This window comes from Apaloderma vittatum, unplaced genomic scaffold (assembly GCF_000703405.1).
Source record: "Apaloderma vittatum isolate BGI_N311 unplaced genomic scaffold, ASM70340v1 scaffold11726, whole genome shotgun sequence".
NCBI lineage: Eukaryota > Metazoa > Chordata > Aves > Trogoniformes > Trogonidae > Apaloderma > Apaloderma vittatum.
This window is the reverse complement of record NW_009722327.1, coordinates 94,945-122,678: the sequence shown is the minus strand read 5'-3', so window position 1 is coordinate 122,678 and position 27,734 is coordinate 94,945. Positions and strand designations below refer to the sequence as shown.

The following is a 27,734-nucleotide window of genomic DNA, read 5'->3' as shown; positions in this document are numbered from 1 at the left end:
CCGGATTTTGATGCCGATCACTTCGTATCAGACTGCAGGAAACGTGTGCAGTTGGAAGAGCTCAGAGAGGATCTGGAGCTCTATTACAAACTCCTTAAAACTGCTATGGTAGAACTCATAAATAAGGACTATGCAGATTTTGTTAATCTCTCAACAAATCTGGTAAGCATTATTAAGTTGTACTTCGTATGAAAAGTATATTGCTTTTATTTTGGCATTACTAAATTTAATGCATCTTAATCTCCAGGGGAGACCTTATAGCAGCCTTCTAGTACCTGAAGGGGGCCTACAGTAAAGCTGGAAAGGGACTGTTTACAAGGGTGTGTGGTGATAGGACAAGAGGCAATGGTTTTAAACTAGAGCAGGGCAGATTTAGATTAGACTTTAGGAAGAAGCTCTTTACTGTGAGGTTGATGAGATGGTAGAACAGGTTGACCAGAGGCCCCATCCTTGGAGACATTCAGAATCAGGCTTGATGGGGCTCTGAGCAGCCTGATCTAGTTAAAGATGTCCCTGCTCACTGCACGGGAGTTGGTCTAGATGACCATTGGAGGTCCCTTCCAACACAACACGTTGTGTGATTCTGTTCTGTGATAAACTGTAACCCCTTGCACTGAGAAAAACTGAAAAGCCCTTCCTGTAGAACTTAGCTGCTATACAGAGTTGCTGTTTGCCTCTAGTAAATGTTTCAGATGTATGCTTTTTGTCATGAAAAACTAATTCATTAGAAAATTAGACTCAAGGCACACTTTTTTCCTTCTTTTTTTTTTCAGAATGCTTGTGTTTGTAAAACAGAAGGAAATACGTTGTTGACATAGAATGGCAATTATACAAATAAGGCCATTCTGAAGGATTCCTTTAGGAATCTTTAAATTTACTATAGTCAATATATCTTAAAAAAAATCCCCCAACCTACCTGACTGAAAATTGTAATTGTTTTCATATTAAAATGTCTGTATCTACTGCTTTTTCACACCAGCTCGTCAAAGTTCCAATTATGCAGGCTCAAAGACTGAGATTTAGCGTTTTTATTGGAAGAAAAGATTCTGTAGGTTGAGATTTTCTTTAATTTTTGGCTTTGTGTGACAAGCAGTCTCATATCTTTATGCCAGTATTTGAGGTACCGTGTTCTTGCATTGCATTTAAATGTAAAGGAAGCTATCTTCTCAGTTCTCTCTTGGTGTCTGTAAAATGGTAGGCTTTTTAAGTAATTTGCATATGAACTTATAAAAAAAAAATTGTAAATATGTTTATTGTGATTTCTTTAGGTTGGCATGGACAAGGCTCTTAATCAGCTTTCAGTACCGTTGGGGCAGTTAAGGGAAGAAGTTATGGTATGCTCAAAACAGTCATTATGCGCAGCTTGCTAAACTTCAACTCCCTTTCATATGATGTACAGAATGTCTTTTATGCATGTTAATTATAGTAAGCTTTTTGAAAATTGGTGACTTAGAGTGGTGGAAGGAGAGGAATTGTGTTTTCAAGCCAGTGTAGTAGGAGTCAGTTTATATTTTCTGTAGTGCCTTTTAACCAAGATATAAAAGATTCCTTAAAAGTGATAAATAAATGGACTCTTGCAAGACAAGTCTATGGTGAATATTGAAACTGTTTTAATATTTGAGTAACTTAAGAGATGATGGTAAATAACTCGGATGCAACACAGTCCCGTTAAGGACTTGTCCCATGGTTTAACCGTAAAAGATCACCCCCTTAAGGGTGGGTCTTATACTGGCTTTTCCACAGTGACTTGGTATTATTTAGCAAAGGGCAATTTTTGGTCGTTTTTGCAGCCCTTTCAGAGGGATATTTGTGCAGAAATGGGTCTTCGAAATACCACAACCTTAATGGCTAAACCAGAAAATAGGTTCAGTTAGCATAGAGAAATATTTGCTAGGTGAAGAATGCTACTTAAATTTGACTTAAAACTTCAGTTTCAAGACAAAATCATAATGGTTTTATTGCCTGTTTCTGGGTGAAAGATGGCTTGTTCTCTGTAAAGTACTGAAAGAACATTTCTGGTTGAAATAATGATACTTGTGGCAGTACTTACGGAGTAGGTTATACTTTCAGATATTTAGTCTTCCTTCTGGCTTTTTCACTTAGAGGGCAGTTGACATACTTTAGCTCTTATTAGTCCTGTATTTTTATTAATCTGTTTCTTGTTTTAAGTTTAGATTTTTTTGAGTTAAAATGTTTTTTAAATCTTAAGTAGCAAGCCAGCTTTACTTCTTGACTTTCTCTCTCACAGAGTCTTAAGTCGTGTGTCAGTGAAGGAATTCAGGCGGTAGATGACCGGATGACTAAACTAGAAGATATTAGAAGAAAAAAGGTACAACAGATAAATTACTATCTTGAAAAGATCCTCCTTAGAATTACTTTGATTGTACTATTAACCCAGAGAAAATGAAAATTTAAAAGTTCTAAGCTATCTAGATGCACACTGTGCAGGACTTTGTACTTATAAAAACAGTTATAGATAGACTTTGGGTTTTTTTACAGTGTCTAGTTGATCAGAAATCTTTATTTTACTTTATTTGCCAAAAAAAAAATTCTTGGTTTGGTTGGCTTTTTTTTGATTATAGTTTGTTTTGTTTCTGCCTGTAGTAGTATATAAACTTTGGTATTATGAATGTGATCAAAAAAACTGCAGTTCTGTTTTTATGTGGGGGCATACATGTTAGGACTTAATTTGGGAAAAAAAAAATCGGGGATAAGAACAGTGGTTCTACGTCCATGACTAACATTTGTTTGTGGGGTTTTGTAGACTTTTGTGAGCAGTACCTCCACTCAGACACGACTAAAGTATTAAGATGGAGGGAGAAAACTTAAACCAGCAAAAAACCCAACCAACTAAAAAAACCAGTAAAAAATATCTTCAGGGTCGTTAGGTATTGTAAATTGGAGTTGGAGTCACACGTGAAAAACGTTTCTTCAATTGCAGGTTTGTGTCCTGAGGCTTATTCATGTTGTTCAGTCTGTTGAGAAAATTGAGAAGATTCTGCATTCCCAAGGCACTAAAGAATTGTCCTCATTAGAGGGAAACAGGTAAAAAGTACACAATGGTCAGTTTTGTTTGTAATTGATGGGACTGACTTAATTTCATGATCTCTTAGATGGATTTACAAGCATTAGGATATATCTTTAGAAATATAACTATGATAGAATAAATGGCTGCTATTTTAGTGTTTATTCAGTTTTAGTCCTCTGCAAAGTGATCGTTCACAGAATGTGTAACTCAGCCTCCAAAGTTCTGAATAATTAATTATAAAAAAAGTTCTGGACAAAATTCTGAATAATCAGTAAACATGCGTTTTGAAGTTTGCATGCAGTAAATTTTTTAATTTTATTTTATTTAGAATTCAAGTGGGAAATAGATTTTCTTGTTTTCCCTGCATTACATATAACTGAAAGGACTCCTGCAAAAGTAGTCTAAGGCAAGCAAGCCACCCATGTAATACTAATACTACAAGGAAGGCCTGTGATGAATTCCAGTTAGACTCCCAAGTTTTGTTTTTTAACAACTTCATGAAAAGTATTCTCTCCCTCTGCCTTTGCTGTGGGATTAAACATGTTTTTCAGCCAGTTTTGGAACTGAGGTAGCAGGCACATGCTGTGCATAGTTGCCTGGGATGCAAGCACAGCTTAAGTTGGAGGAAAGAGACAGTTTTGTGAACCTCATTGGACATGAGACTGTCTCTTCAGCTCAGTGAGCTGGATCCCGTGTAGTGAGTGAGGGAAGGGAGACAGAAGAATACATTAATACCCATGCAGGTGTTTTCAATCAGGGTGAGGCACTTTGCAGAATTGTGTTTGGAAGCAAGTTTGTACTTGAGTGGCTGGAAACTTTGCTTGTTATTGGAACTGTGTAGACCTGATACAAGTCAGACTGTTTCTCTAAAGATAGCTGTCGTTAATTTCATCACATGGCAGAAAGGAGAAGCAAGGAATGAATCTAGATGGTAAAGAGCACTTACTGCAGTTTCTGAGCTCTATGAGACTGACTTTTCGTGTGACAGTAAACAGCACTGCCATGCAGAAAACAATGCTTCATACTGCTGAGGCAAGATCTTACATTCTTCTTGGCTTCTGCTTCACCTACTTCATGTCTTAGTAGCTCCAAGGCAATTCTTAATCATGTAGTCTGTTCTCGAATATTACTGTGCGATTGCCATAGTTATAGAAGTACCTATCAGAATTCTAAATATTTAGAGTAAGCCACAAATACTGGGAAAGAGCATTGCCTATCTGCTGCAGGTGAAGGTGAGTTGATTTGAAAGGATCTAACTGTGTGTTTTCATTTTGTATCACCTCTCTTCTAGTCCACTTTTAACTGGACAAGTTTTAGAGAGAATTGCCACAGAATTTAATCAACTACAGTTTCATGCAGTACAAAGCAAAGGAATGCCCCTTTTGGACAAAGTGAGACCGGTAAGTATTGTGTGATAGCCAGCCTAACCAGTATAATTGGAAGACAAATGCCCGTTTCCACAGAGTTTTATTGAATTAATTTATTTGGGGGAAATGTATTTCAAGTTGTTATTTTTATCCATTGACTAGAAGTATTGCTGCTTCTGAAGTTTGTGCTTGGTTTGCTTACTTCTTCAGGATAAATTACTTAGCATAAGAGTAGGAAGGATGACAGACGTTTTTGTCAACCTGTCTTCGTTTATTGGAGAGAGGGAACAAATGAAAACTGGTGCTTAAGGGTAGATATGAATATAAAGACGTTGTAATGCTTCAAACTGATTAGTGTGAAGCTGTCATTCTTGATGGCTTTTTTGTTAATGGGGTAGTTCATAGTTCCAGTTTTTCACTACCGGCAGCATAAATGTCTTTCAGCTCAAGACTTCCATAGTACCCTGTTGATTCATGGACAGTTTACAAGACTGTGCTGGCCACTGAGTTATCAAACATGGTTAATAAGAGGAGTAAGTGTGTGCAACAGAGGAGAACCTTTGTTGTTTGGCTTGCTTAGTGATGCTTGCCAGGAGTTCTGTGCCAGTTGTTGTCATGAGAGCGTAGGTTTCATGACTGGGCAGCAGTTGGGTTACTGACTTTGCGTGTCCAGAACAAGTCCTGCAGAATCACTTTAGGATGGATGGGCACAGTACAGCAAACAAAAGGACAGAGCAGGAAATTTTGCTGATTGAATTGGTAGGTTAACTGTGCCTACATTAATGTGTGTTGCTGAACTTGCTTCACATGCAGAGTTGTAAGGGACCGTTTTGGGCCAAGAGTATGTCTGCAGGTAGTGTAGCAATGAGTTGGATCTAATGGAAGAGATGCAGTAGGAGATCAGGAAAAATGGTTAGCAGAAGGGTGAATATATACTGACTGAAGTAGCTGCTTGGCAGAAGCCAAGCCAGTGTCTTGCCAGTGTCACTCTATGTCTTCTGTTTGCAGTAATTTGAAAAGTAGTGCTTTTGTTTTAGTTTTTGACAGTGAAGGATAAATGCCGCAGTTATTCCTGGTGAATTACTGTAAAGCCTTTTCTATATTATCACATCTAGTGGTTCAGTTGAACAGGGAACAATTATTGACCTATTTTTTCAGGATAAAGGAGTCCTTAGATAAGTTACCACATAAAAGGCAATTATTCTTATATATATGTATATTAACCTTATTGTAATAAATACTGTGTTTAATAGCATCAGTAACCCACTTAGGTTGCGCTACTGTGCATATAATGCTGGCAGATTTCAAAACTTGTGCATCTTTCAGATGAAAATGGAAAGCTGAGTTAGATATTTCTGGAAGAATTTACTTCAGCAATGATGGCATTATTACTATATTTTGTTTCTCTTCATAGCGTATAGCTGGAATAACAGCTATGTTGCAGCAGTCTCTGGAAGGGCTGCTCTTGGAAGGTCTTCAAACCTCAAATGTTGACATAATACGTCACTGTCTTCGCACTTATGCCACAATTGACAAAACGCGAGATGCAGAGGCATTAGTTGGTCAAGTGCTTGTGAAACCTTATATAGATGAGGTAAGATAAAATCAAGATTCCTAAGAAAATTTAATTGATTTGCAAAGATGCTTATGTTTCCAGTGAACTTCTAGCTTTTGTTAGCGGATTCAAAATGCCTGTGTGGAGAGAGCAGAACTGAGCCCCAGTACAATGTCAATTTGTTTGTTGTTCCTATTTGGTAAAAAAGGGTGGAGGAATTGTCTATTTGCCTGTCCCCAATTTCAGGTTGTATCTGACTGGGGTTCTTTTTCTCACCTACGTTTTTCTTGGGACAGAGAAGCCAAAAAACAAACCTTAAACAAGCATATGACTGAAGTGAAATCCATTTTATTCAGGACCAGGGTGCGTCTGTGGGAATTGGATCAGATCCAGGGTTTGCGTTTCTCCATGGCCGGCTCAGTAGCCGGCATGCACAGCAAAACTAGCTTTTAGTGCCGTGTCCATTCCTTCCTGCTGTATGAAGAAGTTTCTGCAGTTCCCAGTGGTACCAGGTCATTAGCAAGAATAGGAAACAAGTGTTTGTTTGGGAAGCATTTGCTGTTTTCTGGTGGGGAAAAAATGTGTCAGATGGCCAGTTTCTCAATTCATACAAAACTGGTTTTAGTAGGCCACTGGTTAACAATGCTGAGTTGGACCAATCTCAAAGTACTGATTGAATTTTCTGGAATTATGGGACTTCTTCCTAATTCTTTCGACTCTGCATCTTATTCCTCACCTTCTTGAATCACTGCTTTTTCTGACCACTTCTTCTGGCCTGAACAATTGGTGACTAGTCTACACTAATCTTTTTTTTTTTTTTTTTGAGGTTGATGATAATATAATTCCTCCAAGAATGAAAGCTCAGACAGTAACTTGCTGCAGTAGTGTAACAGCCAGCAAGTCAGTCAGTTGTGCAACCTGCAGTTGCCACTAACGTTTTTAAAAGCCTACAATTGTATTAAAGTAACTCTAACTTCAAGAAAAAAATCTAAAAATTAATTTTAAGATATTTGGTAGTCTGCTGTGTTTGAAATGACTTGATAATCAAATTTGTTAAGTTTTTAATGAATGTGCTGAAGTGATGTTGCTATAATATCAAAACTTCCTTTGACTCTTTTCCTTGTGTTGGAAATTATGTCCAGTTCAGGTAACAAATCCATATTATTTCAGAGAATATTTGTGCCCTACTGAGATCTGAATTGGTGCCCTTTTACAATGTAATTACTAGAGGTGACTGACTACCTTGTTGCGTGAAGTTTTCCTGGCTTTCAGTAGATTGTCAGAGTATTTCATAAATGCATTTACTGTCCTTGAAGAAGAAGTTAAACTAGGCCAGCACCAGGGCTATAAAGTTGTTGTTCTAAAACTAGCATTATGAATATTTCAGCAGTATTAATTTTCCTGCTCCCATGGGGAGGAAAAACTGCCAAGTGCAGGAGCTACCTAGGCAATTGCAAATACACACTTGCTTGAATTTGTGGATGTTAATAGAAGACAGAATAGATCTTCCCCTCATCATTGCCACTGTAACACAGAGCATGTTTCAGTGGCTTAGAGACCAAAGTTATGCTATTGATGTATATTTCCCTTTGCTGTCAAGATTTTCTTTTACTGTCATTACTCTTTAAATTGAGGTTAATAATAATCTCACTGCTCGCTAGATCGTGAGAAGCATGTTATGATGTGAGGTACTCTTTTTTCTGCTTTCAGGATATTTAAAACTGTTTGTCTTCCACCCATATGTTACAAAAAAATGAGACGACTTGTACTATGGAGTGAGAGTTTTTAGTGCGATCTATAAAAGTGATGTGAACATTGTTTCCCAAAGTATCAAATATGCTTCTGCAGGCAATAATAGAGTTGCTTTTCCTTACACTGATGTGCCTTTCTGAACATAAATGCAGAAGTGACCTTAAAGTATTTGCTTCGTTGTTTCACTGAGGGCTGTTTGGCACAATGTTCCCACCCAAGGCAAGCAAAGAGTTAATCTGTATAACTTTTGTTCTTCTAAATCAAGATAGGGAAAATAAATTGCCTTTTTTTTTCCACTAAGTAGTGTCTTCAGCAGCCAAGAGGGATGGAATTGTTGTTACCTTATGGCACAGATTATTACTTTTCACTGAATATGAATTTGTCCAGACAAAATGCTTTGCTAACTGCACCGAAGGCTTAGAATTGTCACAGAAGATTCTTGACTATTGGCTTACCTGCATTTGAGATTGGACCAACAACCTCTAAATTTGGAAGAACTCTTTTACTTCATTCTACTGTTTGATTTAGCTTTTGCCAGTTAATTTCACAGACTAGTTCAGGTGACAGTGCTCTGTGCAGTGATTAGGAGCCAGGCGAAATGGGTGACATTTAAAGGAAAGGAGCTCATTCTTATTCTTGGGGCCAGTCTTGCCAGTCAGAGTGCTGCATTAAAGAAAGTAATGATTCGAGTTGGCAAGCTATACTTGGAAACCATAATATAAAAAAAGCGGTATACTAACTATACCAATATTTGAGGTTATAGTGTTAGGAATTTTGAGCGAGTAGACTGCGAGTCTTGCATTTTATATTCACTTCTCTGACATTTAACATTGAACTCTTCCTGGCAGGTCATTGTTGAACAGTATGTTCAATCTCATCCTAATGGCCTGCAGGCTATGTACAATAGACTACTGGAGTTTGTTCCTCATCATTGCCGTCTCCTGCGGGAAGTAACAGGGGGAGCTATTTCAAGGTAAATATCTTGGGGTTTATTTTGATTGTGCTAAAGTTGCTAGAAGGTAATGCAGCCTTTTGGAGTGCTTTGTATAATTAGCTTCTATGCACAAACGACTTGTCTGGCCTTTCCTGAAGATTCATAGTCAAGATTGATTTCTCTTTCATGTCTGTGTTTTTCAAAGCAAAACAGTAAACAGACTTTCTTGGTGCTGTGGCCCAGATCTTCAGGGGAGGAAGACAGAATCCTGTATTTCAGTGGTAGAGTTGAATACTGTTCATAATAACATGTGTCAGATACCTTGGTTTTTTCAATCCATGGGATATGATTGTACACTTATACATAATAAAGCGATTAAAAATAAAAGTTCAAAAGTTACTGGCTTGTTAGTGCACGTCAGAAAAGTAGGGATGATCCCCAGAGGTTTGACTGATTTGCTGCATATACTGGAACTGCAGGTTTAATTGATTTGTGCTTAAAGTGTCTTCTCCAAAAATGCTTAATTCCTTATGCAATTAAATTGCCTGTTTTGAAGTTTAAATAATTCAGGTCTACTGAATTGTACCCATTTATTCATCTGTTTGCAGGGTGGTTAATATAGTAGACTCCTGTAATTAGCAAAACTATGGATGAAGCCCCTAGGGACTGCAAAATTACTTTTCTAATTAGTCATCCATTGCTGAGCCTTTTATGACTCCTGAGTTTTACTAACATTTCAATTCTTTTAATCCCTCAGCAAGCTTTAATCTTTCTTCCTAATAATGGAATGTTTCTACTTTGTACTGTGGTGTACTGAATTGAAATTAAATACTCAGTCTCTTCTGCTCTCAATTTATAACTTTTCATAATCAAGGTGGCTTTTAATCTTTTGCTTCAAAGCACAATATCGTGTATAAATACAGCTTGGTACACTTATGGAAAGGTTTTGCTTCTTTCCATTGCATTGGTCACTTTACTCCTAATTGGTACCTCTGTGAAGTTTGGAGCTGTTAAAACGTGAAGTGCGCAAGTAAGAAAAGGGAGTTATCAGCTGAAATGTACTCATTTTCCAGAACACATTTGCAAAATATATAACTCATAAAATTTTAAAACACGTTGGGAGTTATAAAAAAATACCTTGTATTGGATGAGACTGTGGGATCAGATCCAAAACAACAGAAAAAGAATAGTTTACGAGGATCAGCATACCTACGTAAAAAAAGTTTATTTATGTTTTATCTAATGCAGTGCATGCTTTTTTAGTTATTCCTGCCTCCAAATAGAAGCCTGGTGGAATAACCGCAATTTTATTTCAGTGAAAAAGCAGATATTGTTCCTGGATATGATTTCTTGGTGAATTCAGTGTGGCCAGAAATAGTACATGGTTTAGAAGAGAAATTACCATCACTCTTTAACCCTGGAAACCCAGATGTGTTTCATGAGGTAATTAATTTTTGCCTTTTTTTCCATTTGTGATTCCTTTCACATGCACAAGAATTGAATGAGTCATGTCCTCTAGTTTGTTTTTCTATTTTGTTTTGGGTTTTTTGCTCCTTACTGCTTTTGTGTAAATTCGTGGTGTTGTGTGGGTTGGAAAAGGAGGTTATCTCAAAGCCCTTGATGTTATTTTCATAGGAATTACTTCTCCCCCAGGTTTGTCAGGAAAGCTCATATGGAAGTTATTGGAAGCCTTTCAGTTTTATGAAGTTGGATTTGTATTTGGTTTATGAATAGATGTTCTTTCTTAGTTGTAGAATTGTGACAAAAGTGAAGGTGGAAGCGAACGACTCCACTGTTCACCCCAGACTAGGATTTCTATATAGCAAGGGCTGTAATTTTAGTTAAATACCTGGGTTACAGCTTGCTCTACACTATGGGAAGGCTAAAATGCTTTGTCTCCCTTGCTGCTTTAGCTTTTGCTCACTCTGAGTACTGCAGATCATGTCGTGATTGGAAACGCAATTCAACTAAAAGAAACAAAAATACGTGGGGACAGTGTGATAAGATTTAGAGGATTAAAGAACTATATTCTGTGGTATCACAACCAATTATGAAGCAAACTTACATTATAAATTTAAAGTACTTGTCACTCTTGTATTTTCATCATTGGCAGTGCTGCTCTGCCTCTAAAAATCATCTTTTACTAATGTTGAAACAGATTTCTTGGTCTAGTATGACACTTGCCACTGGCAGTACTCGATTAGTGTGTCACAAGTAGCAAATATGAGCTTTCTGCACTTTTTCTTGTCTTCTATGTCTGTATTTAACCACCATTACTGAAGTATTTGGATCTTTTTCTTTGCAGCTTAAGTTATGAATCAAGAAACTTTAAAATTGTTTCTACAGCCCTGATAATTCAAGTAATTTGACACAGTTTTTAGGCAGTAATCTTCTGTCTCTGATTTATAGGTTGATAGAAGTGCAGAAAAGTCTTTCTGCAGGCTTGTTTTCGTATCTATAGGTTTGATGCTGAAAAGTTTGAATATGCAATATTAGCTGTTAGGAAGTCTTTAGATTAGCAGAGGAGAATGGAAAAGTGTTTTGCTGTTTTGTTTGTTTTTTTTAAAGGAATACTTCTTTTATCCCTAAACATTTGAGATTGTCTAAGTTTAGATTTCTCTGAAAAGTGCTTTGTTTTGTTTTCCACTTATCTTCTTTTAAATAACTTTGTGTGGTCAACAATCCAATCCTAGAAGCTGAAATGGCAACCAACCTTGCAGTTAGGTCCCTCTCTCAGATATAATGTTATGAGTAACTAGATAAATGTCTCTGAGTTGTCTCCTGGTTTGAAAGTGATAGGTCTTTTCAGAGTGTTTAATTTATGCCTCTGACTAATGCTTAAGGTAGCAGAGTGTTCACAGCTTATTTGCCTTTTTACAGTGCTGGGTTTATTATCTTAGAAAGAGCAGTAATCTGTCATTCATTCTGGATTTAACTCCCATACCTTTTACAGTTCCATCGTGTTCTAAATACAGCCACATTGGGAGAAAAGTAGTTAACTAAAAGGTTTTGCTTGCGAATTCGAGAATAGTATCTTGGCAGGCTGAAACTGCCACGTTAAAAGAAAAATAAGCCATGATGATACCGTTAACAGAAAGTTAGAAACCTGCTGTGATACACAACAGAAGAACACATCCTTGTCAGTGCATGTCCCATGGTCACAGGAGAGTTTCTGAAAGCAGCAGCTCAGGAACATCTCCTGTGAATGTTTTACAGCTTCGTAAGGGGAAAAATCCCATCACTCATGTTACTTCACATTTGGGTAAAAGCCTTCCTGCAGCAGCCCTGCTTCTGCTCTTGCTGCACTGAAGTCAGAAGTATGGAGAGATTCAGACAGGTTTATTTCGTTAGTTCAGTGGTGGCTTAATGAGCATATAGGACAGGTTTTATAGCTGCCTTCTGTTTTTTAATTTTTTTTATAGAAGAGACTTGCACACAAGCCAAACCTTTTGTTTGCGCAGAGGTTGATTTTGACTGTTGCTGTATTTTGATTTGAAATTGATTTATGTAACCTTTGTGTTCCGTTAGCAAGGTACCAAGGTCTATTTGGTGTGAAATAACATTTTTATGCACTGTTTTACTTCTGGGTTTTGCTCAAGTGTTTGGCTTTCTGCTTTGCATATGGTTTAATTTATTATTTAATTATTTTGAGAGTGTTAATAAGTTATTGCTGAGTAAGCCTACAGTGCATTTGAGGATTAATCTAACTTCTCTTTGCTTACAACCGGCTTAATACTATTTGTAAACATTTTATTAGAAGTATACACTGGATAAAGTTAATGTATTGAAATTGTTTAAAATTCTTCTGCAAGTATTTGATACTTGCAAAACATACTATTAGGGAATGTCCGGGTTCCAATGGGATGGAGTCAACGCCCAGCCACAGTATGGAGGCTGTTACCAGTTTTGAGTTAGCCAGGGTAGCTGCCCAGAGCTGGCTACAGGGGTGCCCCGTACTGTGAATGTCATGCTTGCTTTAAAGGGGGAATTTTGCTGAGGATGGAGGCTACTCCTTCTCCTCCTCTTCCTTCTCCTCCTCCTCTCAAGGGACACCATCCCTGGAGGGACTCACTTACCTTCCTGCTCCGGAGGACTGCTTTCCCATTTATTGTGTCCGCCATACATTCACTGGGCTGAGTATAACTTTGTATCCTGTATATTAGCATTAATATTAACATTCATTTTGCTCTTTCATTAAATCTGTTTTCATTTCAGCCCATGGGTCTCCCTTCCTTTTTCTGAGTTTCCCTCCTGCTTCTTAGCCAGGGAGGGCTTGTCAGGTGATCGAACAACTGCCACAGTTTGCCCAGATACAGGGTACACATAGACAGGGAATCCCTTCTAGAAGTTCCTGTAATCCAAGTTCTCTATAGAAATAAAAAATAGCATGCTTTCATTCTGGCATGTACTTCTGGGTCTTGTTCGTAGTTATTTCTCTTTGTTTTATACCTGTTCATAGTGCTGTGGAGCTGTTGTTTCACCCCAGGGATTCAGGCTCTGGTATACTGATACATCTCTCTGATCAGTTCTGCTTGTTCAGGGTACTTGCGCAATTTTATACTTTTTAGAAGTGTCCTGCAATAGCTTTTCTTGTCACAGAATAGCAACTACTAGTTAATTGGTTTTGGTTTTTCTGCAATTCAGAGTTTTAGCCGTGTATGATTAGGGGATGGGGACGGTATCAGCCTGTTCTGAACCTCAAGCTTAACTTGAGTAGCGTGGAGCAGGTGGTGGCCTTTCTTGTTTGCTGGGACCTTGTTGTGATTGGAAAGCTTATTCTCTTTCTGCAGAAGTACACTACTAGTATGGATTTCGTACGGAAGTTTGAACGACAGTGTGGCTCCCAGGCCAGCGTGAAGCGGTTAAGATCTCATCCTTCTTACCACAGCTTTAACAACAAATGGAATTTGCCTGTATATTTTCAAATAAGGTTAGTATGCATTTTTTTGTTCACTCTTTCAAAAGGCCCAGCAAAATGACCTGGTTTAGGGTCAGATCTCCTCGTTCAAAGCTTCACTTGTCAACAACTCATAATAGAAGTCAAACTAAGAATTTAATTACTAAATCAAGTAACTGCTTTATATATCTTTTCACAGTTTAGCAAAATCACAGGCAACTGCTCTTCAGTACATCCTGTGGTTTTGTTACGCTAAATCTGATAAGCTACTCGTGAGACTTTAAAGAACAGATCTAGATAAGTCTTGAAATCTTGATTCAAATTCTTTCTCCAGTGACCCTGGAACTAAACTGTGTTTTGAAGGATGCTACTTGTGCAAATTCACAGGAATACTTACTATGAGGGAAGAAGTCTTTCATCTTAGAAATACAGAATTAAAGGACTTGACAGCTTGTAACTTTTTCAGATCTAGTCATGTTTCTGACATCATTTTTGTCTTGGAGCATTACCTTCCCAAAGATCCCTCTACTATTGCTTTTTTTTGAGGAGCTAAGTAGTAAAATTTAGCTTAATTTTCCAGCAGGTCAGATGTACCTGTAATATTACTTTTTACAGATCTTGCAGCTGGAAGAGAGCAGAGAAACCCAGGAAAGACCTGTTTTACTTCTAGTATGGGTAGAATTTTAATGAACAGAATAGACTGTAAAACTGTATTTTTAGAAGGTGTGGTCTACATGTCTGATTTTAGGGCTGGATAACATGCCTCCAGGAGAGAAAGAGAATCATCAATTAAGTCTGCTATGACCTAAGCATGCTGTCTGTGATTTCCAAAAGAAGGAGGGGAAATTGATGTTTATTTTTAAGCTGTATCACTTTAGTGGCCTTTTTTTATTGCATGATTTTATAACTGGCAATAACAGGATGATCATAGCCATGTTCAACGCTAAGGTCACGGGTTTGATTCCCGTTCGGTCCCCATGTGTTACCTGATCTGGTTGAGAGGTGGCGTCCCTGGCGGCAGGGAGGCTGGATTAAAATGATCTCTGAGGTCCCTTCCAGCTTAGGCAATTCTATGATTCTATGATTCTATGTTTATATCGTTTCTTTAATCCAGGATAAATCCACATTGCTGCTGAAAAATTCCATCCAGGAATTTTAGGAATGCTGGAGCTAATGAAGTGATGGGAGGGTGGGGCTGGGAGCAGGGTCTGGGTGTTGTGATGGTTCACTGTGTTTTGTAAAATGGTAGCCCCAGCCTCTGACATCCTGGTTTGGGGCTTTTTTTTGTTTGTACATTCGTTCCTGCATCTGTGTAGGATCTGTCACCCTGGGTAAAAAAAGGCTGACGTTCAACTCAATCAATTTCTCCCAACCACTTAACTGTACAAATATTTGTGTTGGCCCAAGGGAGAAGGGCAGGAGCACTCAATACAGTAGCAGTGCTGAGTGCACCGACTAAAAATGTCCGTGGAACTGTAGCTGTTATGAACCTTTTAACAGATGTGCATCATTAATAGGTCTATGAGCTTGCTCCTTTTGTTTGAAAGTGCAACTTTTCCCATAAGTGACCGCTTGATCAGACTTTGATGCTTATAAAATTGGAATGGAGTTTAATCTTTCTGTTCAAAAATGTTCTTTCCCATTAGGTATTTTGATCTCTGACTGATTAAAAAAACTTTTAAAAAAATATTTTCCTTTAATCCAAGTTTACTATAACTATGAATGGTGCATTTTTTTGATAGATGATTGAGTAACAGCAGTTTGTTCATCTTTCATTGTATTACTTCTATATATTAGAATAGTCTGATAACTTTTGGAAGGGCCTGTGAATTCTGTAGTGCACAACTGAAAATAATGCAATGTACTTGTATCAGGGAAGCTTTCCTATTGATGTATGTTAATATTCTTAAGTCATGCAGGATTTATTGAAGTATTATCTCACACTATGGCATTTATAGTTAAGATTGGTGGTTTGGTTTTTTTGGTTGGTGGGTTGGTTTTTTTTCCAATTACAGAAATTACCCAGAACAATCAGCCCTCCCTAAAGCCTTTACAAATGATCGTTTGAAGAACAGATGGGATGCGCAGGCATTTCTTGTGTAGCAGTGCTGACACAAACAGCTCCAGTAACTCTTTTTCTAGCCATTCCTTCAATTCTGTTAGCACAACTGATTGTGGAACTGTACAGAACCCCACATTGGGGAATTTTTTTCCTATGTAAGACACATTCAGTAAAAATTGTTGATGTTAAAAATCTGATTCCGTTCTCTGATCCTTTTCACCATAAGACTTAAAGTCACTGCTCTGTCAGTGGAAGTGGTGCATATGCATAAATGAGGTTTTGAAGCCACTTCACAAATATTTCTAAAATATGTTGCTAAACATGCATCTAGTCATTAGGAGTTTGAAAAGGAAGAGCTGGATGGACCCCTCTTCTGATTTGGAAATGACAGTTAAGAGACTTTAAGGGGAGCCCTACCGATTCGTAATTAGTAAGTTTGGTGAAAGACTTACACGTAAAAGTGAGAAAGGAGAAATCAATCACAATAGAACTTTCTACAGGGGAGCTTAAAACAATAGCTTTGTTTCAGCATTTAGAGGGAAAATCTGGTTAAAGAAGAATTTTCTGCAACTCTTGATAGTTTTTAGTTGAAGGAAGTGCTATGTTATTTATCTAATATACTTTAGATATGGAAAAGTATCATCGATTTTAATATTAACTTAATTGATATACCTGAAAATTGTGAAGGCAGGACATTTTTTCTTTTTTTACCTTTTGGTTTGTTTTTGAAAGATGACTTTAAAAAATGGAGTCAAGGTATCCTGTGAGGAACTATTGATTTTTATCAGGTACAGAATTGTTTGCAGAACCTTATGCCACTGTGCATTAACAAACATGGAGAAAGCTGAAGCCTTCAGTGTCACATGCGATATCTGAAGGTCAGCTAAAGCAAGCATGAGACAGTGTTTACTTTTAGTTTAAAAACAGCAACAAAACAAAAAACTTCTCAAAAAGCTGAGGACTTGATACTCTGCGAGCTATCATTTTGATAATGTTTGCGCCTGTGACTTGAATGATTTCTCAAAGTATATAAGCTTTGTATCTGCCTGCAGGTATTTGAATGTTAGTCTGGGCAAAAAGAACCCCATGTTTAAAATTTGTGTATGTGCATTGATAGCACATTGAAATAATGTTGAAATAAACATTGCAAAAATGTTTAGGCATCAATTTAAGCAATTATTGAATTGTACTATTCAAAACTTCTCTGTCTTTCAGATTCAGAGAAATAGCAGGGGCCTTAGAAGAAGCACTTTCAGATACACTAGAGGAAGCACCAGGTAAAATTCAATTGCAAAAAGCTATTTCTCTATTATGAAGGAATCTGTGTTATAAATGTCAGTGGTTGCTGTCTGTGAAGTATTTACTAAGGTGAATCCCAGGGGTTCACATAAGCTTTCAGTTTTCTGATGAACTGCTGAAACTATACTACATTTTTGTGGAGAAGGCAATATGAGACTACTGTTCAATGATCCTTTCACTTACTAAAAACACCCCCTTTGGCAGCAGCCACTAATGTATTTGTGGAACTATCCTCTCAATGCAAGAAGGAGCTAAATGACAACCAAAAGGTTATGTTGTGTTATGGGGCATGTTTTTCTTAATTGGAGAAGGGCTATGTAGAGGCAAAAATAGCTATCTGCTGGCAGCATTTAGGCTTGCCTAGTTTATAGTGTCGGCATCTGCTCCAAAAATATACCTAGATTTATGGGCAGATGAGGAGATAAGCACAGGGATGATTAGAGTGAAAGGGAAAACCTGCTATATTCATTAGAAGTATATTGTGATAAGAAAAACTTACTTCAGTTAACAGAATAAGTACTTATGAAGAAGGCAGCTAAGAGTGACAAATAGATGTCTGTGCATGTGTATACACACACACACACATATGCTGTCTGAAGAGAGCAAGGAGAAAAAAGTCCTAATGGAGATGAAATGTGTAAATCCTGCCAATTCAAGGTGTTTGCCTGGAACTTGCAGGCACATTCCTTAGCTCTCTAATTGTACACTATAAAATGTTTGTGCATTAACTGCTTTAAAAGTATTTGGTTTAAATATGGATGTCCTACTGCACTTTAAATATTTCTAGTAGATAGATCAAACTGTGACAGGAGCCCTAGTTTAGTACTAAGGAATTCTTACAACTGGCAAGTCTAATGTAACTTCTTCCAAAGACAGCCAGAAGTTATCCTGAAGATGTTATCTCCTGAAGTGGACTGTTTGGCCAAGCTGTTCCTGCTTTTGTTGCAGGCAGATTCTAATGTGTTGCTTTTGCCTGCACAGCTACAGCAGGACTTAATGGAGTTTGAAATCTAAAGCAATGAGGAGCTAATATTTTAAGAGTTTATTTCAGACAGTGCTTAATAAATCCTCTTTGCTACCTTTGTGATTGTGTCTCTTAGGAAGACTTTTTTTACTTTTTTAAATCTCAGGTAATGCAATTACACTGATGTTACATCTTTTAAAAATGTACTCAGGAACTTAACCTTTGCTGTCTGATTGTTTCTAGCTGGCAGCTCGTACTGTCTTTTGGCCACTCACATGGTCTGGATGAGTCTTCTGAAGTGCTGGTCAGATCAGATGTTTTTACCATTATTAGCACACCGTCTGTGGAAACTTAGCCTGCAAATTTTGGCACGCTACTCCGTGTTCATTGGTGAGGTAAGAGACCAGCATGACCATGATTTTGGTGTTAGAGTATGTCCAGCAGTAGGAGACCTGATGAAAAGAAGGATGTGAACTGTTCTGCAGCTTTTTTTTTTTTCCTGAACATAACATTCTTTAACAAGACCACTGTCAACCACTTCATGAGTTTGTTTTATAAAAGCATCGCTGCAAAATATGTTAGTAAACACAAATATCAATGCTGCTGGAGTATTTCTGTCTGATGGTTGCCAGGGCAGTGCTTCCAGGTATGCTTAAGGCTACCTCTGCCCCTAAAAGAGGTAACCACAATCTTTTGGTTTTGTTCTGTTTGTTTAGTTGTTGATACAGTGAATGAGGTTGTAAAACTAGGGTGAAAACTAACCCTGAAAAAAGGCAAATTAATCTGGATCAGTTGCTCGGTGTTGAGAACGGAAATCTGGAAGTTTCCTGGGTGACTGACTCAATGTCAATGATTCCCTGCTTCTGAGCAGGAGAGGTTGTGCTTTGCTCTTCTACTCACTGCTCCCAGCCATACAAGTTTCCCCGTTTCTTGTGTTATACAAAGACGGCATGATAGAATAATTGGGATTTAAAGGGGCTTCTGGAGGTCATCTGGTCCCATTTCCTGCTCAGACCAGGACCAGCTTAAATAAGGTTGTGCATAACCTTTTCAAGTTGAATTTTGAGTATATCCAGAGATGGCAATTTCACACCTCTCTGGGAACTCTACTCCAACGACTGACGTCTTTTTCATCGTATTTGATCAATATTTCCATTGCTACACTCTATGTCCATTGCCTCTTACTCTGTCACTGTACTTCAAGGAAAAGGCTGATGCCATCTCCTCTGTACATGCCCCTTAGGTAGTTGAAGACAGCAGTAAGATCTCCCTTTATCCTTTTCTTAGGACTCAGTTTTCTCAGCTAAATTGGCTCATGAAAAGTACTGATAAGTACCACAGTTAAAACAGAGTAGTTGAGTGAAGCATGGTGCCTGACAGCAGAGGGCTTGGAGGAGGTGGGAGAAAGGGGTTGTTTGGCAGTAGTGAGTGGTTATGACTTTTGTATGCCAGCATATGCAACTAAGTTGTGTTTCTGCAAAGTAGATAATGATGCAACTTTTGGCCTTGCACATTCTGCCAGTGCAGTAGTTCATTTGACCACTCCACAGGTGAAAATTGATGTAGGACTGGACTGTCCTCTACTACACTAACAGGTTTGCTCCGTATCGTCCAACTCCTTAGTGCACCAAAAACTGTCTTAAAAATACCCTTTTTACCTTAATTGAGGAATGCTAATATCCTTTGTAAGCGTGGCATTCTAATGCTGAGAACTTAAGAATGCTTTATACACTGTTTCTGTTTGTCCAGCTTAACTGCCTTCACTACTGCTAGGGTTCACCCACAGTTTGACGTTTCAGGTTTCTGTGAGGCCTATTTCCAGTGAGAATACGAAGGAAAGCAAAAAGTCAATGGCAGTTGGTAGAAAGGAGTCTTCTGTAAGCCTCAACCTGAGTGAGGACCAAGGGAACGGGTCTTCTCCAGAAAGTCAGCCATTGCCTTCCATAACAAGTACACAGCTGATCTATGTTGCTGCAGATCTGGACAAACTTCAGGATCAGGTTTGTGCTTGTGACTTTATCCACAAAAGAGTCTTAGTTGATCCGTGTGCCAATACTGTTGGACATCTTATTAAGGACATGTAATTGTTCAAAATAACATACCATAAAGCTGTATTTTTGTAAGCTAAAACCTGGAATAGCCTGATTTAGAAAATACCTCTTGAAATAAATTATCTAATTGGAAATGGCAGATTACAGAGATACCACTTCAGGTATTTAAACTCTTTGTATCAGTAGCTTGATGGACTTAACCTCTGAAATATGTTTCTGCTCATTTTTGGTGCAAAACATCACTGTGCCAGAGTCTTACCTTTGCTAGTAAAATCTCAGTTGCAGCTGGAAGTGTGAGATGGCGTTCAGCTTAATATTATATTCTCTTTCAAGTGTTTACTGGTTTCGGTCTTTGAAATTGAAAAATCATCATTATAATTTACTAATACCTGAAATTGTGAAGAAATGCATGGGATTCCTTCCAGTAGGAATGACTTCTGTGTGGTTTTGGTAATAAGGCTGAAATTTCTGTGGTTTGTGAAGTTCTAAGTTGCATCTGGTTGATGATATTTTGTTAATTCTATATAATTTAGTGCATAGGCCATAATTCCCATGAATATTCTTCTAGTAGTGGTTTCTCATAAATGCAGTAAAAATACAGGAAAGGCTGAAGGTGTCTTTTGATACATTGGAAACTTACAGAGTGTGGGAAAAGTAATTAAAATATGTGTATGACATGACTGTATCTCTTATTTATTTGTTTTTGTTCAGGTTCCTGACGTCTTAGAAATGGTTAAACCAAAACTTGAAATGATTGGCTTCAAGAATGTGTCTTGTATTGCAGGTAAAGCTGAGAGGCTGAATTCAGTCTCTTCCCCCTTTCTCTCAAATTCCCCGCTGCCAACCAAACAGAATTAGCTGTTACACAGAGTTTCATTATTTACAATAGAAATTTTAAAATATTAATTTTGTTATTTAATGAAGCTTGCTTTAAGTTTAAATTGTTAGGTAGAAACTCTTGAACAGAGTTCTGGAAAATGTTTGGTTAAAATTGAGTCTGAAGTGGCTGGGAAGGGGGCTTTTTAAAATTGGTTATTGTATTTTATTTTTTTGAAAGTAACTTACTGTTGTCCAGTAACTAAAATGCTTCTACAGGAAGATGAGGACCTTAGACTAGAAGATTCTTATCATATCTTTGAAATCCTACTTTTAAAGGAGATGGGGAAAAGAAAGCAAGGAGCGGCTTTCCTTTATCCAGTTGAATCTAAAATACTTTTCTAAAGAGATTTTTCTCTCTGGCCTGATGAATCATGTAAGGAGAGTTATCCAAGTTTCATGGTTAAATACCTTAACTCAAAGAACAGAAGCAATTAAGTATTTTAGCCTCTTCTACTGATGTATTGTTTTTGTTTTGGTTTTTTTTCCATCTGATCATTCTTTATGTGAAACACGGAGCCTGATTTTAATTTAGTAATTAAAGCCAGGCATGTAGCGAACTAGTCCCTGTCTTCAAAAACAGCCAGAAGTACTGCGCTGTGAATTCCACTTCAATCTCTAAATCAGGATTTTGGTAGATATTCAAGTCCATAAGAGGGTTACAAACTGGGCACATTTCTCTCCCTTGCCCTCCCCTCAGTGGACAGTCTGTTGTCAGTCACAGCTTTTGAGTTGAGCGTGTTCAGTCACTCCATGGGTAGTTTAGGTGCTGTGAGAAAGAATTTCACAACCACAGTTTCCTTGGTATGTTGGAGCATTTTGATTCAATCCCCTTGCTGCATTGGTAGTACTTAAAAAACTGCAAACCTAGGGAATGTTACTTGACCTCTTTTTATTTTTTTTTTCTTTCCTTCCCTCCACATGAGGAACAGTCAGTGCTACTGGTGATGTTTTTAAATGGCAGGTGTGCATTTATTAAGTATCCTGCGTTGGACACCAGCACCCATCTAGGATAGTGAGAGTGGGATGACAGAGGAGGGAGGGGGTTCACATAACTTTTATTGTGATTGGGCAGGGTAGCTCAGTTTAAACTTTAGCGTTTTTACTTCAATAGGAGCCTTGGAAGACTCTAAGACTTCTTTATCAGCCTGCATGCCTACCTTGAATAAGAGGATTATCCAGGATCTCAGTGAGTCCTCCTTCGCTTACCTGAAGAGTGCGCTGGAAGTTCCAAGATTATATAGGAGAACCAATAAGGTCAGGGCTGGTTGCAGATGAAAAAATAAATCGCAGAAAGGCCTATGCTAAGAATGTTAACGGGGCAGTACATTTATGAGTTTGCAGTTTTATCTGCTCAACAGTCTTATTAAATACCTTGAGATAACTTAGCGATTTACTGTTTACCTAATTGCAATGGGAAGAAAAATAAGATGTTTTCAAAATTTTGAGTAACAATAAAAGCACAGGCCTGAAATAAAAGGAAAGACAAGGAGTAGAACTGTTAATATACAAAAGAAAACCAGTTAATGGGGATAAATGTGTTTCCCTCATGTCAAAGTGTATACTGTAAGATGCAGCACTGCTGAGCAGCAGGCTTCTTTTAGGAGGATGACACTTCTGCTTTCTATGTCAAGAAACTTCTTTCCAGTGAGCTCGCTGCTTGGATTTGATTCAAGAAGTATCTTGCACAGAATGAATAAGAAGAAAGTGATTAAAAAGATAAATTTGTTGAGAAACTAATAAAAAGTAACGGTGAATTACAGTACCAAAACCAGTTGTCTGATTTTGGCTTGTTCTACCATGTGGCTTTCCTTTGCCAGTCTGTCTGCACAGTTTTGTGGTAGTTAGCTTAGCAGCATTCAGTGAATAGAAACAAAATTTAAGCAACAGGAACTACAGACTACTACATTCTTGCCTAATTTGAACACAGAAAGCCGGCTGAGATGTGCAAGGCCACAGTTCTTTCCCATTCGCCTCTCTCTCCTTGCTCTCTCTTCCTCCTTGTTTGTGTGGTGGTTTTGGTTGTGGTGGGGGTGGAGAGTTGCCTTGGCTCACCAAAATCAAAAGCACTTTCCTGACTGTCACAAAGAAACTGTGCTGCCACCAATAGTGCTGTGCTTTTTCAGCAGCTAAATGGATAAAATTAGAGCTGTTAAGTCTGTTTCTTTCAAGGATATTAGATTTCCTTTGGGTAGTAAACATTTAGGGTAAACTGGAAGAGAAATTGTTCCTAAGGGAGTAGTTGATTACTTCAGTTTATTAATAGGGTTTCTCAGTATCTTAGTTTTAAGGAGGTACTTAATCAGAAATTGTATTTAAAAAGAAGAAACAACCCTAAGACTAATAAATTCATCTATGTAGTAACTAGATTGTTCTCTTTAATAGAGAATAATTTTACCTGGAATTAAGGGGAGAGTAGAACAAAGTATGTAACTCCTAGGAGAGTGAAAAACTTAACAGCCCTACACTGCTTAGCTCAGTTATCTGAAAGCAAACTCTGCATGGCAATTTGGTGCACTGCCATCATCCCTCCATTGCCTGTGGGATTTTTAAGCAGGTGCTGGGCTAACTGTGCCAAAACAAAAATGTAGGACAGCCTGATCTAGTGGGGGATGTCCCTGCCCATGACAGGGGGATTGGAACTAGATGATCTTTAAAGTCCCTTCCAACTCTGACGGTTCTATGATTCTGTGACTTACTTGGCCACCAGTCTAGTTGCTGACTTAAACTTTGTACTCTGTGCCTGTGACCACGTTGCTCTCAACCTTCATTCTAACTGGCTTTATGTGGTGTGAAGCCCAAGCTGATAGACAGGAGAGGTGACTTGGGTAGACAAGGTACGTTATTACAGTCATGTTAAGTTCTGACAACTTTATTTTTGCAATGTTCTGATACTTTGGTTTTTCATCAGAACTCAAAATTGGGCATGAGGGTAGTCTTCACAGGGGCTGGGTGTGCAAAGATTCTTATGCTTGGCCAGACTCTAAGATTTGGAACTCTTGAAAGGTTAAGGAGGTATTTCAGAGTCAGAGACTTTGTGCACCCTGGATGTGTGGGTCACGTGGAGAGATGGGAGCATTCTGCAACAAAAACTAGCTGAGAAGATAATGAGGGGATATTAGTTCTCCCAAAAGCCTACTTCTGGAAAATACAGTGAGGAAACAGGATGGCATATGAACAGAAGGAACAGTGTCTACAGTTTAGTGAAGTATAGTATGGAATAGTAGATATTTCAACAAGGATGTGATAGTTTGTTTTGGGCACTGAGTCCACTCAGGTTTCTCCGAAATCAGCTTGAGCAGAAAGTGCATTCAGAATCGTGCCCTGGTGGTAGGAATGGCTGGCCAGCACAAGCATCTCTTTAAAAGCTTTGGTCGTTTTGAACCTTGTTTAGCGATAAATCGCGCTGTATGACATTACTGAATGATTTGGTGATGTTGCCTTTCCTCTGTAGGATGACCTCTTCGTTGATTTGTCACGAGTGGAGTATATATCTCTATGCTTAGTTGCAGGCTTAGCCTTTTTATATATATATATATGTGCTAGAATGTGATGTTGATACTTTCAGTAAGTACATTACTGGTTCTTTTTCTCCACCTTGTTTCCCTGTAATCTACCAGGAGGTGCCAACTAAAGCTTCACCTTATGTGGACAGTGCTCTTAAGCCCTTTTACCGGCTGCAGAATGAATATAAAGATACGCTGAAGCAACCCATGATCCATCAGTGGTTGGAAGGTGCCCTCTCTGAATGCACACAGAAGTAAGAGACCATGCAGAACATCCTTTGCATTGTTTGAAAACTCCAGTGTCCATTCAATGGGCACAGGGAAAAAAACAAAAAGAATGATGAATTAATGTAACTGTAAAGAAAACAAGATTGTACTCCTCTGGGCAGAGTATATTTCTTCAGAGTTACACCTGTGGTGTGTGTTCAGCAGATGAAAAGCAGGGCAGGGAATCCAGAGACTTGACTTCTGCCGAGATCTGTGCAAACCACGATGTTGTGGATAAGGCATTTGAAAAATTGTTTAGCTGTAATAATGCAGCAGTGAACTAAAAATTTGCATTTTGGCAAGTTTCTGACTTTTCATGTCAGCTTCCTGAGAGTCCTGTTTAGATAAGTCTCTTAATTTTAGAAGTAAACATTTCTGATTGGTGTGCACTTAGGTGCTCTCATATACACGTACACTTCTATAGCCTGTCTAAAACTATGTATTTTTTGGTTTGTCAGGCTGTTATTTTTGTCCCGTTTGTAAAAGGAATTTTAGCACTCTATTGCATGTAAATAGAGGCTGATTCAGACTTTGAAAATGAGCAGTTGCGTTCCTTGGTCTCTGTTGAGTTCAGACATCACGAGCAGGTCAAAAATGTTGTGATGGCAAGGAGGCTTCAACGCGAAATAGCAATCTTCAGATTGACCTCTAGAAATAATGGTCGAAATAGTGATTAATTGATAATGATGGAAAAACAAGTAGCTGCTTCTCAAGGAAACCCAGTCCACCCAGCATTGTTCGGCATTTTTCTCAGTGACAGTGATATAATGTGCATGAAGTAGGCTTTTCTGTAAACATGTAGTTTTTTTCTTTCTTACTGCTTTTTAATTCAGATATTATGAAACTGTATCTGATGTGTTGAGTTCTGTTAAGAAAATGGAAGAGAGCCTAAAGAGGTTGAAGCAAGCCAGACGAACAACAGCTTCAAACCCTGTTGGCACAAATGGGGGCATGAGTGATGACGACAAAATCCGACTGCAGCTGGCCCTAGATGTTGAGTATTTTGGAGAACAAGTAAGTTAATCGTAAACAAACTTTTGGAAGGGTGTGAGATAGAGTCAAGCGTCCCTTTCCTCCTCTATTTTGGCACAAATGGGGGCATGAGTGATGACGACAAAATCCGACTGCAGCTGGCCCTAGATGTTGAGTATTTTGGAGAACAAGTAAGTTAATCGTAAACAAACTTTTGGAAGGGTGTGAGATAGAGGAGGAAAGGGACGCTTGACTCTATTTTTTTTGGTCTTAAAAGATTTTTTAGCGTGGTTTTGGGAGGTTTGGTTTTATTTTTTCACATCTGTATAATGAAGGTGACTCAAGACCTTGGCGGTTGTAGATAACACTTGAGCAGTGCACGCTTTCCTGTCCTTTCTTATACAACTGCACAGGTTGTATTTTTTTACTATTCAAAATCTGAGTACTGCTTAGTGCTTAGAAACACAAAGAAGAAGCACGCTGTGGACAGATCAGAGAGCAGGGACTTTCCTTAGCTCTGATAGAAGCACCTTCATGGCCATACTTCTGTTTGCCTTCTCTCTGGATATTTCCAGTGTCAACTTACTGCATAGTCAAGGGTCTTCCCAGGAGCTGTGAAGATGTGACCTTTACTTGTTGTGCTGCATGACTCTTAAGGTTTCATATTTGGCACTGAAAGGAACTTAAACGATGAAACAAATAAAAGAAGAAAGTATCCCAGTAAATGTGTGCAGTAGCTGCCACTAGCAAGTTGTATAAGCATACTGTTTTGTACTCATTTATTTCTGAAAATTATACAGAGAATTAAACAAACTTCGAAGCACAAGTCTATATCATTAGTTGCCAAGCAGTTACCATCCATCTTGATTATGAGCAGATGCTGTTGATACATTATGGCAGGTACATCAAGTCTGCCTCTGTGTGAACAGAGGCTTTTCTTACATCTCAGACTTACCACAAAGGAAGAAGATTTGGATGGAAGTACGGAAATCTTAGTAACAGGAATGATCACTTGGCTGGATTTGGGCTTTTCTTCTTTTATTATGTCAATTAACATCACTGCAATGAGAATTTAAGCTGAACTGGGGAGGTTCAGCTTAAGGAGCTGTTTTGGTACATGTAAACGTTACAGAGAGTTCCAGCAGCAAACACTTTTTCAGAATCATTTTGCTATGGTTTCATTTTCTTTTTCTGTACACTTGCTTTTCCCATGGCCATATTTTTCCAATGGCCAGAGCAATAGATTTCCTGGGTAAGAGTAACTCCTAGCGACCTCTCTGTTTGTAGAGTTGTTTTCATCCCCCAGGAAGTTTGAGGCTAGAACTGTAGGTTCTTGCAGCCTATTGAAATGCTTTCATCATCATACTTTTGGCTGTTCTTGGATGTATTCATGTTTATCTTTAAAGTTTTGCCCAGAAACCTCATTTGGGGTTTGAAAAAAGTTTCAGTTGAAATCAATGCATTAAAAACAAACTTACAGCCAAGTTTCTTTTCTGGCTGTTTTACTGGAAAACTTCCAACTGGCTTTAGTTACAAGTTGCCTAGAAGATGGTTAAATATTTCCCTGCAAGACACTACATTAACTGGAAAGACTTAACTGAGCAAGGTTGGAATCAATTTTTTTGTGTAGTGTGTGCTATATGCAGTTGTGTGGTTTTGCCACGTGTTGATGCAGGACAAAACATATACTTTGCTAAATGTTTTAAGTAGAATAATTAGTGAGCTTTTGGTGTTTTAAAGAAAACTGATGTTTCTTTTGTGTCTTTTTAGGTGCGAAAGATGGGGCTGAAAACAAGCAACATAGAAAGCTTTTCAGCCCTTACAGAGCTGGTTCTAACTGCCAAGGATCAGGCTACAGCGGAACAATCCTAGATGTTTTTGAAGGCATGCAACTGCAGATGAACAATGCTTCTAGAAGAAAGAGAATTTAACTCTTCTTTATTTTACCAAATAAGTAGTGATTAAGTGCTTCCTATTGTATCTCAAGAAACAGTTCATTGTGTCTTCTGTCAAGACAGGCTTGTTTAAGCAAAAGACTGAGAATTTACCACGGTTTTCCATTATATGGAAAGCAATTGAAAGTTCTGAACTTTCTACTATAGAAGAAAAGTGCAAGAAAATGTGTTTTTATTTTTGTTGTACATCTTAAAAATGTAGAATGAACTTATATGATGAAAATACTATGTAATAAATTGTCTTCCTAA

At 38.1% G+C, this 27,734-nt stretch overlaps 1 protein-coding gene across 1 annotated transcript; it reads left to right on the top strand.

The window, feature by feature from the left end:
• Positions 1-27,734, top strand: COG2 (component of oligomeric golgi complex 2; the record flags this gene model as incomplete). The annotated part of the gene is made up of 17 exons (XM_009871741.1): positions 1-162; positions 1,269-1,334; positions 2,249-2,329; positions 2,942-3,045; positions 4,320-4,428; positions 5,810-5,989; positions 8,551-8,675; positions 9,953-10,079; positions 13,427-13,566; positions 16,811-16,872; positions 18,102-18,253; positions 19,658-19,858; positions 20,621-20,693; positions 21,900-22,042; positions 24,406-24,545; positions 25,392-25,572; positions 27,301-27,734. Coding segments are annotated over 17 exons (2,148 nt in total), but the record flags the coding sequence as incomplete, so codon positions are not given.